We start from the raw sequence: 17,378 nt of genomic DNA, 5'->3' as shown, positions 1-17,378 counted from the left end.
GTATATTGTGCCGTCTATGATATATTTTCAATGCGGTACTATATCGATATACCAAATATACCATTTGGTATATTTTTAGCATTTTTGCAGTATATTCGGTTTTTTTTTTTTCATCAGAAAAATATCGCAAAATATATTTATTTTATTCAAAATGGGTAGCGGGTATCTCACAGTCGAGTACACTCGACTATAGCTTGTTTTTTGATGGAACATTGCTTATTGCTTAAATATTTATTTATGACTAGTACATAAATTTATATTATTTGTTGCATTATCGATGCCACTACTGTAAACGTTTCATAGCTAATTAATAAAACAAATAATTTGAATTTATTTTGCACATTTCATAGTAATTTTATTGTGTTTGCTTTTTTGCCTTTTAATTTTTTTTTTTATATATTTTTGTATGTAATACATAATTATATGCTCCATTTATTTTTTGACATTGGCTTGTTAGTTCTTATTTGTCATTACGGCCTGTAGTAGTTGATAACTCGTACACATATATGTTTCTATGATACGATTGGATACGATAGATAGATATACATACATATTCATAAATAAAACTATATCGCCAAAATGGGCATTTACAGTATATCGATCAAGGATCATAAGGTTCATACTTGTATATATCCTACATACATACATCGTACATTATACATCAACAATATATACGCGCAGTGCTTAAGACTATCAATAACTCCGATGCTACACACATATTTCATCATTTCTTATTCATTTTTAATAATATTACTCAATCAAAATTAATTACTTGTTCCTCTCAGTGGAATTTTTCGACAACTTGTTGCTTGGTAAACCATTTAGTTGAGTGTAATTGGGGTTAGTAGTAGTTTAACTTAAGTTTATAGAATTTGACTAGTTGATTTTGCTTTACACATTAAAATGTTGCGTTTCTTTTGTTTTTGCTTTCATTTTGCATCAGATTTCATAGAACAATGTTGTTTGTTTTGTAATGTTGCTGTAACGTTTTACACATTGAGAAGACTACAAACTAATTAACATTAAAGATATAGGGGTGACATAAACATAACTTGAAACTTTAGTTAGAAATCGTAAAAGTACATTTGTGATATTTATGTATTGAGTATTTTGGATGTTAGATTTCGGTTTGTAAAGTAAGTAATAAAGTAGTAAAGTATCCGTATATAAATTAAGACCACATATAGTATATAAATATAATACAGTAAATTATAGTTATACGCGACGTTCGGAAACGTATTGAAGTTTTTGTTTTTGCTTGCAATAAAAAAGATTTGGAATTATCGTAACGTGTTAAATATTTACAAAAATATATACATATGTATATATAAATGTGTGTAAATCTATCATGTTTTGCTTGGCTTTGAGTTGCGAAACTTAAGCTCGTCGTGGTCCAAAATGTTGTTTGCATTTGGATTTCTATACTCGTTGGGGTTCTCGAAATGCGTGCGGGTTTTGTTTGTTTCGACTATCAACTAAACACTCAGATTACACTTTGCTCTCGGGTCCATCGGCTACATGCTTAAAGGCCAGACGTATTCGGGATAAGTAGTGGGAACAGATATGTCCATAGTTCTTGTTGTACCACTCTGGTGTCTTGCCCCTGAAAGTAGGCAATAGTTTTGTTAGCAAGAGTTCTCAAGAGTAAGTTTCACTTGCTGATGGACTTACTTGACATCCACACGCGCCAGATGCATGACACGCGATCTGCCACTGCCGCAGGGTTCGATGAGGTAACGCGAGGCGAGCACAACGCCTCGCACGGCACAGAACAACGGCTTCGCCTTGGCATGATCAATCGACGTCTCCACAATAACGCAGGCGCCGCGCGGCAAATCCGTTTGCCAGGAGCTAAAGTAGATGATGCAAATAAACTATTTAGCAAGCTATTTTATAAATAATAATCTTCTCAACTTACCGCAGCACACAGAAGTCGGTGGTCAGCTGGCCATCGAGCGCATACTGATAGATCTCGGTGCGATCGTCCAGCTTCTTGACCGTCTGACACTGCAGCAGATTGGGATCCCAGGAGGCGCGTTGCTTGATGATGTACTCCAGCACTTCGCGTGGCGGTCCCTCGATCTCAGTGGAGCAGCGCCACAGACGCAGCGGATGACCATCGCCCACCTTCTTGTAGGAAATGTCGACATTGCTGTCGTTCAGCGAGCTAATGGTGAACCAGCCGCGAGTTCTAAATGGATAAATGAAATTCATTAATTGATTGATTGATTTATTATTATAATCAATGCAACTTACTTCTCGCGTCCCTCTTTGATGGTGGCGCTGGTGCATTCGTAGAGATAGCCACGCCAGTTGTGGAACTGCATGCCTTCTCCTAGTGCTTCGAGCGGCACCGGCTTGGATTCCTCCATGTAGCCAAAGTTGCACTTGCCGAGCTTCTCCTTGGCGGCAGTATAGATGGGCTTGTAGTGATCGATCATGAAGGAAAGACACTCATGCGAAGCCTTCGCTTCCGCCAGCTCCTTCATGTCCGGCATACCGGAGCCTTTGCCCTTGCGACGCGGAGATGCGGAGACCGAGGCAGAACCCGTGGAGATGGACGAGTGGAAGATGGACTGTGCCAGGCAGACGCCAAGATTGTTGCTGGTCATTTGGTTCTGCGCCGAATTGGCAGCCACAATGGTGAGGAACTCCAACAGCACATAGAGAATCTCGCGATTCTCATCGGGCAGCAACAGCACCGCACATTGCACCGCATCCAGACGCACCTCAGCAGGCAGATCTGCAACGGAAAAATAGTTTAAGCTTATTTGCCAAACTAGAGAGTATTAAAGTTCACTTACGTTGGAAGATGGCCACAAAGGTCTCGGACATTTTGGTGGTCAGCAGCGATTCGGGCAGCTCGCGGAAATATTGCTTGAGCATGTCGGCAACATCGTACGCCTGCTGCAGATCAAAGACATCCATGCACTCGGCGGTCGATTCGGTGACCTCGATCTGTTCGCGCAGCTTCATGATGCGTGACTTGCCACCACTCTTGCGGAAGAGTCCCACTTGATCCAGAGCATTCAGCTGCAGCCAGCGGAGTGCAGCACGCACTGCCAGCGGTAGCGTTTGTCCGCTGCGTTGGAGAATGAGCAGGAGGGGAACACCGAACACCTTCTTGTCCTTGTAGTCGGGCATTTTGATCTTCTTGATGAACTTCGGCAGCTCCCAGTTCCATCCCGATCGATGCGTGGGACAGTAGCGTTCCATGTGACCGGTGAGCGTGACCAGTGCCAACTTGCGTATGATCTGCAGCTGGCCAGCGGACATGGCAGCGAATGGGATGCCGGCATCCTCTTGCTGCGCCTGCGGCTCGATCTTTTGCGAGAAGCACTTGCGAAAGATCATGTTGGGACGCTCCTCCATCTGGAAGCTGTGATAACGCACCACCGGCTGTCGCTTAGCGCTGCTGCTGCCGTGTTCCTCCTCGTTCTTGGGCTCCTTGCGCGATGTGCTGCGCGAGCGGAACGATGAGGAACGGAAGCCATCGCGCTTCTTGGCATCCTTGCCCAGATTAAGCGAACCGCCGCGAGTCAGCTTCTTGATTTTGACCTCGGTGGTATTGGAATTGGCATCCTTGATGAGCAGCTTGCGTCCCTGATGACACTCCGAATCCGAATGTGCACCAATGTCATCCACCTTGCCCGAGCGCTGCAGGAAACGTCGCGCCTTCGAGGGTTTGCGCAACGATAGCGAAAGTTTGCCGCCCGTGGATGACTCCTGGCTGTCGCTGTAATACGACGAGGAATCATCCGACTTGCCCTCTTTCAGCTGGGTCATGGGACTGGAGAAGAAGTGCAGCGGACTGGTGCGCATCGAACGCGGCGTGGTCGGCGTCCGTTTGGGGCTGGCACGATTGGGACTCAGGAAGTTCTCGCTGTGGCTGGGCACCTTCAGCTCGTTGCCAAAGAACGGCGCCTTGGGGAATGTGTGTATGGGACTCAGCGCCGATGGCGAGGGCGGTGTGGAGTAGACGGCATCGGGTTTGCGTAAGCTGCTGCGTTGTCCGAGCTGTGCCAGATCGAGCACTTGCGGTCCACTGATGACCACATTCTCGCGATTCTGTCGCTTGCGACGTCGCGATTTAATGGACTCCACACGACGCAAGAACGCCTTGGCGCCATCCTTAAAGCGTTCGCTGCCGGTGCGACGCAAGCGAGTTGCGGCCGAACCATCGGAGCCATCGTGCAGGGAATTAGGATCGTTGGGATCGCCTTTGCTGCAGCCGGGTATCATCAGTGTGATGCCAGCGCCGCCCAAATCGTAGCTGTCGTCCTCGAAGCGATCTGGGCTCGACTCCTTTGAGCTGCTCTCGGTTTTCTCGAGATTCAGATGTCCTGGCGGCGGCAGCTCGAGTCCCATTTCGCCAATGCGCGACCAGCGTCGAATGTGTGGTTGGAATGTCCAATTCTCGCTCAGCGCAAAGTTCTCATCATCCGATTCCTCCTTTTGCTGTAGAGTATAGATAAAGGCCATTAATCCCTGCTCACTTGGCTGGCCAAGTCTTCGGGGGTAACTCACCTGTGGCGTCTGCGGCTTGTGGGACTGATCCAGTCGCATGTTGGCGCAGCGATTGAGAACGCAGAGTCGTCGGTAAAGCGACTGCAGTTGATCGTTCTCTAGATTGGTGTGATCTTTGGCTACATTGTTCAGTTCGATGGGGAACTGATGATCTGCAAATTCGCAAGGAGAAATACGATATTTTTATTTAATAATTAACTCAAGTTGAGGTCGCGTCCGATCGCAACGACAGCGCGTGAAATTCTAATTGCGAGACCAGAAAAATCGAACGAATCGGCGAGGCGCCGTCATTTACACTCACACACTTGTGTGTGTATGTGTGTGTGTGTGAAATTAAATAAAGTCGCGCTGCAAAATTTTCACAGAGTTTTTCCACACATATTTTTGCGTGGCCAATTTGCACGTAGGAAATCAAGTTCCCCAGTCGAAGTCGCCGTCGTCGTCGCAGTTGCAGACGTCGAGCGACCGACCACATAAAACAGATACGCCAGACGTTTACACATGTCGCGTCGTACGCAAACAAAGACAGATAGATACACCTATAACTACATATGCACAAGATGCAGAGATACAGATACATTTACAGCTACAGCAGGCGATGCCGTGAGATACGAGCAGTTGCAGTTCCGTAGGATGCACGACGCCTGGAAAAGCTGTTGACTGGCTGCCAGCCTAGCTGCCTAGCTGGATAGCTGGATCGATGGATGGATGGCTGCTGGGCCGCTTTTGTTTGTACAAATATTGTTAGCATTACAACAAATAAGCTTCGCAAGAAGTTTAATGAACTCTGCGAGTCCAGAACCCGCATTCGAACAGAACAGAACAGAACGAAGCAGCAACCGACGCATCCCTGTTGCAAAGCTTTTTTTAGTTTTGTTTATTCGGGACGAATGCTTTTTTTCTTCTCTCGTTTATTTATAATTTCATTTAAATGTTTTAACAAAATGCTGTGTTTAGTTTCTAATTGAATGCACTTTGATGCTAACGAAATAAACAGCATCGCATGAAGACCCAATTTCTCGAGATTGTGCCACTTAATTGGTTGCTGCTCTTGCTGTTGCTGTTGTCCGTTGGTGGGCCAACAACAGCAGCAGCATCATCACACCCTCATCGCTGACGTCAGAGGAGAAATTCTTGGGAAACTAATTTGAGTTTTTCGACAGTTTACAACACAGTTTTACAGGGCAGCAGCAGCAGCGACCAGCGGAACAATTCATTCAATTCGAGTTTATTGGGCCAATCATATGATTAATTTTTCGCCGCATCGCACAATGGGAAAGAAATCACAAATTGTTTGTTTGTGTTAGGAAGTGGCTGTTGCTGAATGCCGATCTGTTGATGACGCAGCCTGCAGAAAATATTCTGCTGCTGCTTTTGTAATAAAGTTCAAATTTATGGTGTGAACTTTTTTGTGGGGGGAAATTTTTTTGGATGAAAATCATTTTTGGGGAGATTATTTTCGTAATCAATTGAGTAATATTTTTGACTTCCTTGTGCGCTGGGCAATTTATTCCTTTAATTATTATGAATGTGCACAAATCGATGCCATAATCGAACATCAATCAGTCTTGGTGCAAGTCACACCCTCGAATTAAAGCTGCCACTTTTGGTGAATAATGTGTGAGTGCGTATGCTGAAGAGCATATAAAACAAACAGAAATTACACTCGTTCCTTTTCGCTGCGCTTTCTCATTTCTTTTGCTGGGTTTTTTCTGCCAGCGCTGTTTTTCGCTTAAGCAAATTAACAGTCGCTTACAACTGCTACACCTCCTTTCAGCAGAATGCAGACTTGAGTCGCAGCCAAATGACAGAGCAATAAAACGCTGAACACCTACGGCATTTCAATCTGTGAAGCATGCAGCATGTAGCAGGCAACAAGGCAGCCAGTCAGCAAGGAAGGAAAGAAAAGAATCCCCAAATCCTGGCGCGATGCATTGCGAAATTTGAAACGCGCCTGCGTCGTTGCCTTGTTTACACGAAACTCATTAAAATACGCATTTATCATTTGTGGCACAGGGTTCACAGATGGAATGAGAATGGGTTGGGCTAAAGCTGCGGCTATATCTTTAGCTGGCTCTGGGGATGTTGCTGCTCCGTTCGCTGTGATGCAATTTAAATGCGCGCACAAATTATTTCGCAAAAGATACAAATTTGGTTGCACGCATTTGCCTCGTCGAATTTATGCAACGAAATGGGCATATTTCAAGGTCGGGCGACAGCCACATACATATATATAAACATATATATATATATTGCAGATCGTGCTGGTCTTTTGGGCGCCTGAGGATATTGAACCCTAACAGCGGGTTCTCAATTTCAGATTCACTTTTTTTCTTATTCTTGTTCTTATGCTTGGCTCATAATTCAACTGAAGTCGCTGAACTTTTGGCCGCCTCTTCGGAATTCATTTTCGGGGGGCTTTTTATTTATTTGAATTTACAGATTCGGCGTCATCAATCTGCGCGGCCTTCAGGCGTTAAATGCAAAGCGACGGCGCACCACGAAAATTCGGCGACAAAATGTGAATCGAAAACGAGACCAAAGCAGGTCTCGAGGCATAAGAATCCGGCGCGATTACGATTACGAGACCCAAATTCGCATAAATATGCAGCTTGACTGGAGTTCATTGAACCTTTGCTAACATTTTGGCTAGTGGTTAAGCAAGCCAAGAAGCAAACAAAAAAAAAACATAAGTAAAAAAGCTTCAGTCGAATGTGTTCGACTGTGAGATACCCGCTACCAATTTGGAATGAGAGCAAAACTATTCAAAATAGTGTAGCATAAATATACTCAATTATACCAAATAGAATATGTGGTATATTGATATACTATTCTCTTCAAAATTTACCGTATCAACAGCCGTTTTTTGTCATAGTAAATAAACTTTTTCTCTAATTGTACAATTTTTCTATTATCGCAACTTAATTTTCAGAAATTATTAAGAGTCTATATATGTAGTTATTATTGTGGGTACCAAAAATCCTAATCACTTTAGTTTTAAAAGGACGCTTGCTGTTCGATTTTTTAGGGCGAAAGTGGGCATGACATATCTCTAAAACAAACTTGCAACAATATAGAGTGTTGACGAAAAAAAGTAAAGCTCTTAGGTGTTTATACGGACGGACGGACAGACAGACAGACGAATATAGCTATATGGTTTCAGCTGTTGACGCTGATCAATAATACATATTCTTTATGAGGTCGGAGATGCATCCTCATGCATGTTACATACATTTCCTGCTATCACAAAGTAAGAATACCCTTGTAACTCACGGATAACGGGTATAAAAAGGGTAAAGAACGAAATCATTTTAATTTCGCAATATTCTTTTTAGGCTGTTTTTTTTTTATTTTTTTTGTTGGCTCATATAAAGGTGGTCTTCATAAATTCTTGCGCAACGTGTCCTTTAGCCTTTTATTATATTTTAGCTGCGCAGCCTGATGAGTTTTTTTGTTTTTCTTTTGGCTGTGTTGTCTTCTGTTGCCTCTTGGGTTTTTTGTTTGATAAATTCTTTGTGGCAGCACGATCTTGCGTTTGGGGCGTTGCTTTGGCTTTCGTTTTCGCTTGAAAGGATTTCAATGAACGAAGGCTGCGGCGATCGCTCCTAATTGTTGTCGCGCCGTCGCGTCGTGCCTGGGATATCAGATTCATTTGGCGGTTGTTTTTTGTGTTTGTTATTTCATTTATTTTTTTTTGGGCTATCATGGAGTATCATGGAGATGGTGTCGCTCGCTTTGGGATGCCTGAAATGCTTTGGAACAATGCGCGCTGCGCGTGATCCAGCACTAAAATTGTGTTCTGTGTTTAGCAACAACAAAACAACGAACAAAAAGAAGAAAAAAAAAACAAAGTTGCCACGTCATAATCGCTCGAAATGTGAGCAATTTGATGGCTATTTATTTTAGTGGCAGGCCAAAAGTGAAAGTGCGCTTCATGAAATTAATAAACGCCACTTGGGAAGCGTAAAATACGAGTGCTTGTTGTACGTATAGTATAAAAAAAAAATAAAAAAAAAAACTAAATGGCGAGCAAAGCGAGTCACTCTTGATGACGTCGTCGTCGACATCGTCATTGTTCGCGTCAAGCATAACCATCAATTACCAGAGTACAGTGCTTCAGTTGCTGCTGCTGCCCACATTGCCACGCCCCCACAGCAACAATGTTAACATGACAAGGCAACGAGACGGAAGTGCGTGCTTTTGCGATTCGGCGTCAACTTTGACTTTGACTTGCAACTTACCTTCGTACATCTGCGCGTATTGCGGAAAACCTGCCGCCCGCAGCCATTTGCAAGCTTCCACGGCCTCGATTTCTGTGGGAAAGAGTGAGAGAGAAAGAGTATTAATATTACGCATACGTCGTGCTGCACTACAAATAAAGTTAATTGTAATTAAATTGCTGCTGCGAATTCTCGCGCCTGACAAAACTCAATCCGTTTCGCTGCAAGCCAATTACCACAGTCAAGGAGTCAAGCGTAGCGCATTCGAATTCGCATTCAACTGAACTCAAGAGTGGTGAGGATTGAAGGGTGTTGTGTGGTTTGGACACTGGTCACTTGATGGATTATGTTGTAAACTGTCCAAATGATGTCGACGTTGAAAATTATGTTTACTGCGATGCGCCGACTGACGGCGTTTTAAACTGTTTCTTTTCTTTTTGCTTTTTCGGTTTCGCCGCTGGCAATTGCTGATTGAACAACATTTTTTGGGTTACGGAGATGACATGAAAGTAAAAGTTTCGCAGAATCTTTCAAAGATTGTGTGCGATGCAAAATGATGTTGAAAAACGATAACAAGACTGACAGAATGTGCTCGAGGCGACGAAAAAAAAGAGAAGGTCTTCTCAACTTCGTTAGAAGCAAAATAAAACACAATACAACAACGAAAATACTCAATCAATGAACTGCAAATAATTAATTTATGTCAGGCCACAAAAATAGGCAACATTCTGTGTAAGCAAAGCAATGAATATAAATGGCATTACAGACATTACGTCTGCCGCACAATGAAGCAGCTTCACGTTGCGCCATCAGCATCGGCTTCGACAGCGGCAGCATCAATTGAATTGGCAACCAATTTGAGGTAAGCCAACAAAAAAAGCATAGCTAACGTAACTAAGCTGCTATTTTAAATGCTAATCTGTTTGGTGTTTTACATTGCTCGTTGGCTTTCACAACGAATTCAATTTGAGACACATCTCCAGGCAGCAGTCAGTCAGTGAGATAACCGCGCCAACCAGAAGAGAGCGAGGGGGGAGAGGAGAGAGACTTGAACTGGATGCTGTTACCTGGGCTATTGATTTTTAATCAACTTTGTCGACCATGCGAAACACATAGAAACACACATCCATCCATCTAAGCATCCGTCCAACATAGAACACATCGAGCGACAAACATGAAACACTTTCCGGCTGCTTACTGTCAAAGCAGCGCCTGGCTTGGGGTTGGAATTATTATTGAATTTTGCAAGCGATTAACTTGCACGACTGTCGGAAAAAGGTGTGCACGAGGGCTTCCTGTGAAAGGGTTGCTCTCTATCTATCTGACTCTGGCCTTTATTTTTAAATAGCATCAATCCTTGGCTGCAAGTGTAGAGAAATTGTTGGCATACATATTTTGAGGCTTACGTGACTTGAAGCAGCTTCAACTCGAGTTCGATTGCATCAGGATTATCGATGAGTAAACTGACCTGCTCTACAAATGACAAATAACTAGATGTATGTGTGTGTATAAGGCAAACGAGACAATTAGCAATAATACGCCCATAATTACACAAAGTGCTGGAGTGGAGCGCGGTACTAAAAATAGCTGGACAACAGCTCATTAATTATCCATGCGTGTGTACATGAAGAACACCTAGGCGACATCAACGGCAAACAACAAACATCTCAACCAGGCATTGAGTGGACCCAACAACAATGCAAATGCCACTTGAGCGTTATTAAAATTGCGCATACGCCGCGTATGCGCAGGCAGCCTGTGGCTCGACCTGGCGACTTTTGCACATCCAAAAGCCATTTAAAGTGCGCACATTATTGTTATGGACGCTGTTTGTCAGCGAGGGCGTGTGCCACGCCTCCTCCACCTTACTGTCCACGCAGTTTATTGCGCCAGAGTCAATATTTGTTGTTGTTGCTCGCCCACAGCCTAACAGACCCTCTGTGTGTGTGTGGGTGTGCGTGGGTGGGTGGATGGAGGACAATGTCTCTTTGTTGTTATTCCCATGCCAAGGCAGTCATCGTCTCTTGCCTCATTTTGGCCATTTCGGCCATGTTAAAACACATTTTAAAGCCAGCCACGCGCAAATTCATGCAGTTTGGCCTTACGCAGGATAATTATTATCCTGCATGTGCGGGCGGACGGACAAAGGTTGGCTTACGCCAACATGTTAAGCGTCTAATTAAAAATATAAATGCGAATGACCTTATATACGCTATCGATTAGTTGGTAAACTACGCTGGCTTGATTAGTTTGCCAAAGCAAGCTGCTTCAGATTGTTAATTGAAATTGAAGCCAATTGTTTTCACCGTGGCGCAAAGTGTCAATGTAATGCGAGGCCTAACACAATTGTGTGTGTTGTGCTGCCAAGGATTCAGGCTGTCATCCAGGCTCACTACATGTGTGTGTTTTGTGCTGTCTGTGCCACTGACATGCTTTGTCTTTGCGCGTACTCCAGAAAAAGTTAAGTGAACCAGCACACAACATGCAACACACACAGAGAGAACTCGCCCACGCACACAGAAATGAAAGCTGAGAATAACACGCATTGCATGCAAATGACACACACTTCCGATTATGCCACACACTCACACACACAGAGAAGAGAGATGAGGAGGAACTTACATAAAGTGTTCAGAGCCAAGGAGAAATATGTCTGTGCTCTGGTATGCTGATGTTGCTGTAGCATTCTTTGCGTATACGTAACGTGCTGGCCATGCGTATGCTTAATTTATTTATCCAAACGAACTTTAAAGTTCATGGCATTAAATGAAGTTTAGTCTAGTTAATTGAAATGCCATTGTGCGGTCGCTAAAAGCATTTTTCTTATATTTTGTTGTTCAACCTTTTGATTAAATTTGCAATTTTTTTTGTGAACGCCAAAACTAATTGCACTTTAATGCAGTTAAACGTTTTTGCCTGCAGCATTTTATTGCAACCATATATTATTATTAATACGCTGCCGAGGCATTGTCAGTAAACAATTTTCTAAACGAGCCAATTGGCCACTTTTAAAGGCTAATTGCATGGCCCCAGGAGCAGCTCATAAGTGATATTGGATTGGCCAAAAACAGTCAATGAATTTCAATGAACATAAACGTCGGCGGCGGCATAGACTTCCTTGTGATGTGGCTGGCGACTGACAATTATCTAATGCATTTCTGCTTTGTTGTAGGTGTTTTAATTAATTGCCTTGCACATGGCCGCAGATCTAAGAAAATCTTTGTCTCTGTTGTTGCTGCTACTGAAATGTCATTTGCAACATAAATTTTAGTCAAAGCTGACACCAAATGACGCATGCAACTTGTTGTTGTTTGTTGTTTCCTTGCACTGAGATTAGCCATTAAATGGCAGCACAAAAAAAGAGCTTTGCAAATTTTTAATTAATTGCTCAGGTTGTGCAACAAACAAACAAAAGACCAGAAGCACATGCGGGAGGAAGACGTTTGCTTATGCTCCAGCAGATTTCCTGAAATGCAAAACACATTCCGAAATAGACTTCTTTGGAGCATTGTAAATAGCCAAGCGTGCTTATATAAATAGAGAGAGAGAGAGGGAAAAAGAGCTAGAAGGTGGAGGCAGCAGCTTGCACGCATTTCCTCTTCAGTGGGCACGACAGGCAAAGGATCAAGTTATTTATAAATCACACACACAAGGTGAGCAGTTGTCCTGTTAACAGGCAACTGGCGGATGAGCTGCTGCTTTGAGTCCATCGTGATGGAGACTGAGACTGGAGGCAGAGACTGAGGCTGGTGGTGCAACAAGTGGCAGGCTGTCAGTTCAATTTGCCGTAAACTTGACGATGAGCCACGCGTACTTGATTTTCATTTGAAATTAGCTGTAAGCTAAAGGCACTTCATTGGGATACTTTGAACTTGCCCACTTACCCACCTGCCTTTTGGCTCTCTGCTTTGATATAAATATGTGCGTATGTATATACACTCGCATATTCCAAAAGAAATAACAGATCATTGAGCTTTTAATGCGTTTTTAATGTCAGCGTATTATACGCCGCATATTTCCTGCTGTGCTTGCCATGCGAGCGGGCGGTCGTCTCTCCTCTGCTCTCCTCTCCTCTCCGCCGTCGTCGCATTCCCCGAACACAATAAAAATAATTCAGGCAACTTTGCTGTTGTTTTGCTACCAAAAACGAATACAAACAGCAAACACACACAAAAGCTGGCAGACAGACAACGCGCAAAAATTATTCGCATATAAAAATAATTACATTTGAAAGAAAACAAAACAAAACAAAATCAAATTGAAAACACAAAACACAAAACACGAAACACAAAACACGAAAATAATAAAATAATGCGAAATCAGCACGGCTTCGGCCAAGAGGCGGAAAATTTATGCGTTTTATTGTTATAACACGAAATGGGTTAAAGAAAAGCCATTTAAATTAAACGTGTAGCCTCAGCCAGTCGGTGGTTAAAATAATTGAGGAAAATAACTTCGAAAGGGCTAAAAGATACCAACAAGTATCTTTCATTCTCATTTACATATTTTTATTTGCCAATGCCTAACAAACGAGAAGAAGGCAAATGAACTTTTACTCTTGGGGTTGTTACTCAGCTAGCTGGTTTGTATTACAGTAATTGGAATTTCATTATATTTGTTTTTGCTATTTTTAGAGGATTTTCCATAGGCCGAAGACCGAGTTCATTTCGAGATTTAATTCGATATTTCCTAGGGAATACATTTTCATTTTCCATTTTGGAGGCAGGTGTACAATAATAATATACTCGTATATGTTGTGAGTATTAATTGTATAATAATTTTTACCATTTATTACTACATGCAAAACAATTTTCTTTATTTAAATGAATTGCCTCGCTTGACTGGCACGCAATTTCACTTGCGTGGAAAAAAGAGCAACAAACAAGTAGGAAAGAGGAGCACACTCGACTGTGAGATACCTGTTACACATTTTGAATAAAAGCCAAACAGTGCGGTAATATTCGTAAAATATACGAAATTAATATATTTAAAAACACTAACGTGTACCGAACACAATAAATATTATACAAAATATACTGAAAAATACTGAATACTGTATTTGATATATCAATATATACAAAATATACCATAGAGTACAAAATATATCAGACTGACAACCAAAGCAACTAACCACATACAATTATTTCTTCAAAATCTTCAACACTCTTATCTGAATACTATAAATGCTAATAAAATATACCAAAATGTACCGAATATTATATTTGGTATATCAATATACTACTACTATAACAAATTATACCATAGAGTACAAAATATTCCAGATTTTCAACCGAAGCACGTAATCACACGCAATTATTTCTTATGACTCCTAAGGACCATAGTTATGATGGTGGAAGCACAAAATTATAATACTCTTCTGCCCTATGGGTAGCGGGTATAGAAAATGAAGCGAAATCGTAGCGCAAATGATGATGGGGAAGACTGCGGACCGCGGACTGTCTGACAAACTGACTCGCTGGCTGACTGACAAACTGACTGCAGCCAACTGACAGTTGTGGTGGCCAGCTGTGTAACAAATGCAAATACAAAACACAGACACATATATTGTGCATGATATGACAGCAACTTGTTGCAGCCCTATACTATATGTTGCATGCCCAGACTAGACATGGACATGAGAATGTGCATGGCTATCGCCTAATAATGCAATGAATAATTCGATTAAATTGTGCGCCACGCGGCGTCGATTGATACGAACAGGCAGCTGAAAATAGCCAACGGAGTGCTCCTAAAATAGTTGGCGGGGGTGCGTCCAGCCAGCCTAACGCCTAATGGGGTGTGGAAGAACAATAAACAGCAAGCGGCACGCGTCCATACCCAGGGAAATAGAGAGATACCACCACATAACATACTATACATGTATAAATACGCGTATTTATTGTTTGTATACATATGATATGAGTTTAAAATTTTCATAATTTTGCGCCCTTGGGGCAAGTGGAAATGTTTGAAATCGTTTAACAAATTGAGTGGGAGAACACATATGATATGTAGGTGAAAGAGGGAAAGTAAGATGTAGACTTATCTCACCTGCGATCTTGCGCTCACGCATTTTGCGCCACAGCGCTTCGGCCTTGCGTTTGGGCCAGTTTTCAAACTTTTGCGAGAAGCTCCTGAAGAACTTGTACTCGCGTATCGTAACGGACATGCGACGCTGCATTTTGGCTAACGTGGGCAGCGCCGTTTTGTCACCTTTATGTTTCTCAAGCGTATTTCCCAAACAGTTGCAGTTGCAGCTAGCACTTGGCTGCACTTTTTTGAAGAAGTATTGTACGAGTTGCGTGAACTATTGGCACCAATTGATAGCTTACATTCTGCTCAGACACTTGCACGCATTATTGCACATCACGTATACGCACTGTGTGTATTGCACTGTACTGCACTGCACTAATCTTATTTGAAATGCCGTTAAGTGAATTGAGTCGCTGGCGTCGACGCGAACAACCGTGTCTCGACGTTTTGGCCCCAGACTCGATGCGGTCACGAATGCGTCTACCGTGCACGGCGCCTGTAAGAGCACTAATGATTTTGCCCGCGCGCCAAGCAAATTGACGAGCCCGAGCTCATAGTCCGTGCCCGCCCGACACGACTGCCGAACAGTGTCGAACAACGAGCGAGGCAATGCGATGCGATGCGATGTGAGGCAGGCGAGGCAAGGCCTGCCAACAAAGCATTGAACAACGGGGCGTATGAGCAATGTTGCTGTCTATCTATCGAGCTGTGCTGCTGCTGCTGCTGTTGCCTGTTCCTTAGATGTGCCTTGGTGCTGGTGTGATTCCCTTGCCCATGCAGATTTAACACAGCATCACAATCGCTTATTATTATTATTATTACAAATATTATTTGTGTGTGGTTGTTACTTATTTCGCTTGCAACTCGGACGTCTCCCCAGGAGAGAGTCGAAGGCAAAACCAAACAAATAAATAACTAAATGAATAAATAACTGCTGTCATATTGTTATTCATGATGTTGCTTATTTCATTTCAATGTTTATTGAAAGGACCCACACACACACAACTACTTTTGTCAGGCTTTGTTTTGAGCAGTTGCCATTTATGGGAAATTTATATGAAATTCTCGTACACGACGATTGTGAGAAAGTTACAACAAACCCCGCTGATGGCCAACTGCACCTGTTGCTCTACTGTACCGCATTGTTATGTTGTGTTGTGTTGTGTTGAAGGGAGGGGCTACTCTGTGGCCATTGGCATAGTTTCTCTGCCATTGAAGGTTAAACTTTTCATATGTTGTTGTCAGTTGCAGTCGCGGCAGCCTTGAGATATTTCTATGAAATTAACTGCATTCTGCAGCATCAATTGAACGGGCCAATAATTTAAACAACAAATTAATGTTCAAATCATTGCACACATTTCTCAAAAGGGGCGTGGCTAAATAAAGAGACATGACATTGACACATGCGAACAGTCGTTGCATATATTGTATACTACATACATATGTATATATTGTATCAAAGTATTTACTCAGACGATGAGCAAGATAAATAAAAATAAAATAAATGCTGGTAATTTTTATTTGTGCAATATCTGATATAAATCATGAAATACTGCGTGTTAATCTTTCCAACCAAAATAAACAAAAACCAAACAACAACAACGACAACAACAGCGGCTACTTATGATGACTGTTTCCGTTATGAAACGACAACGATAACCACGACAACAAAACGCTCTCTGCCCAGTCTCCAACTCAGTCTCAGTCTCAATCTGAGTCCATTCGCAACTCGAGCTCCACATAATAATAAATGGAGAGAGTGTTGGGTCCAAATGACCAAATGGCCATAATGCGAAATTGGCTATATAAATAAACGCAGCACATGTAATGCTAAAGGCCACACGACACAAGATTGGCATCAACAAGAACACGACTGACCGCTGACCTTTGTCGACGACGTCACACTTGTGACGTCATAACGTGCCGTGTGTGTGTGTTTGTTTGCTCGAGTCGAGCTAATCGTGATGAAAAGCTCTTTACGCTAAAAACATGGAATAGGATGTTGTATGACGTCATTGTTGAAATTGTCGAAATTGAAGCAGCTCACTTGCAGAGCAATTCAATGGTTCAGTTGGTTAAGTTGACTGACTGAGCGAAGAGCACTTTGCTCTGTTGATTCAATTGCTCTGCTCTGCTCTGCTCGCTGGCACAAAAGGAAATCCAACCCAACCACCCACCACCTGACTGGACATTCACAATGTGCATGTGAGAGCATTGAATGTGTATGTGTGTGTGTGTGTGTGAGTGGCATGCACATTGACAGATTGACAGCCATTTTTGGCCTGGCATTTGTGTGTTGAAGTGTTGACGGAAGTGTTGGAAATTGGCAAAAGAGCTGCGGTTGTCCGTTAGCTCTCTCGCACTCGCTCTCACTCCTGCTCTCCTTTTCATCTATTGTTGTATGCTGCTGCTGCTTGCTACTAGGAAAAGAACACGAAAGTAATTTAAATGACAGTTACCCCCACCTTTAAGCACCATCAATAGGTTTCTGCTGCCATTGATTGCCTTCAATTGTTTGCTGCGAGAATCAAATTATTCCCCCGCCCCGTCCCCATCACCATTCAACTCGAGTGAAAACGAAAGCTGTGATTTTTGTTG

At 42.7% G+C, this 17,378-nt stretch overlaps 1 protein-coding gene across 3 annotated transcripts in view; it reads right to left on the bottom strand.

Moving 5' to 3' along the window:
• Window positions 1–329: 329 nt before the first annotated feature.
• LOC117576252 (rho GTPase-activating protein 7) overlaps window positions 330–17,378 on the bottom strand; it is a 96,287-nt gene continuing 79,238 nt past the window's right edge. For 2 of the 3 annotated variants that reach the window (XM_034260879.2, XM_052007841.1), the window contains 7 exons: window positions 8,769–8,840; window positions 4,528–4,679; window positions 2,805–4,458; window positions 2,257–2,743; window positions 1,919–2,191; window positions 1,672–1,851; window positions 330–1,603 (listed from right to left, as the gene is read on the bottom strand). In XM_034260879.2, the coding sequence (XP_034116770.2) occupies window positions 1,489–1,603; window positions 1,672–1,851; window positions 1,919–2,191; window positions 2,257–2,743; window positions 2,805–4,458; window positions 4,528–4,679; window positions 8,769–8,840 (2,933 nt within the window). In that variant the 3' untranslated portion in view covers window positions 330–1,488. Of the gene's footprint in view, window positions 1,604–1,671; window positions 1,852–1,918; window positions 2,192–2,256; window positions 2,744–2,804; window positions 4,459–4,527; window positions 4,680–8,768; window positions 8,841–14,798; window positions 15,206–17,378 lie in introns of those variants that run through there. The other variant, XM_052007842.1, reaches the window with a different exon arrangement.

The sequence above is a fragment of the Drosophila albomicans genome, chromosome 2R (genome assembly GCF_009650485.2).
Source record: "Drosophila albomicans strain 15112-1751.03 chromosome 2R, ASM965048v2, whole genome shotgun sequence".
Lineage (NCBI taxonomy): Eukaryota > Metazoa > Arthropoda > Insecta > Diptera > Drosophilidae > Drosophila > Drosophila albomicans.
This window is presented reverse-complemented; position numbering and strand designations above follow the sequence as displayed.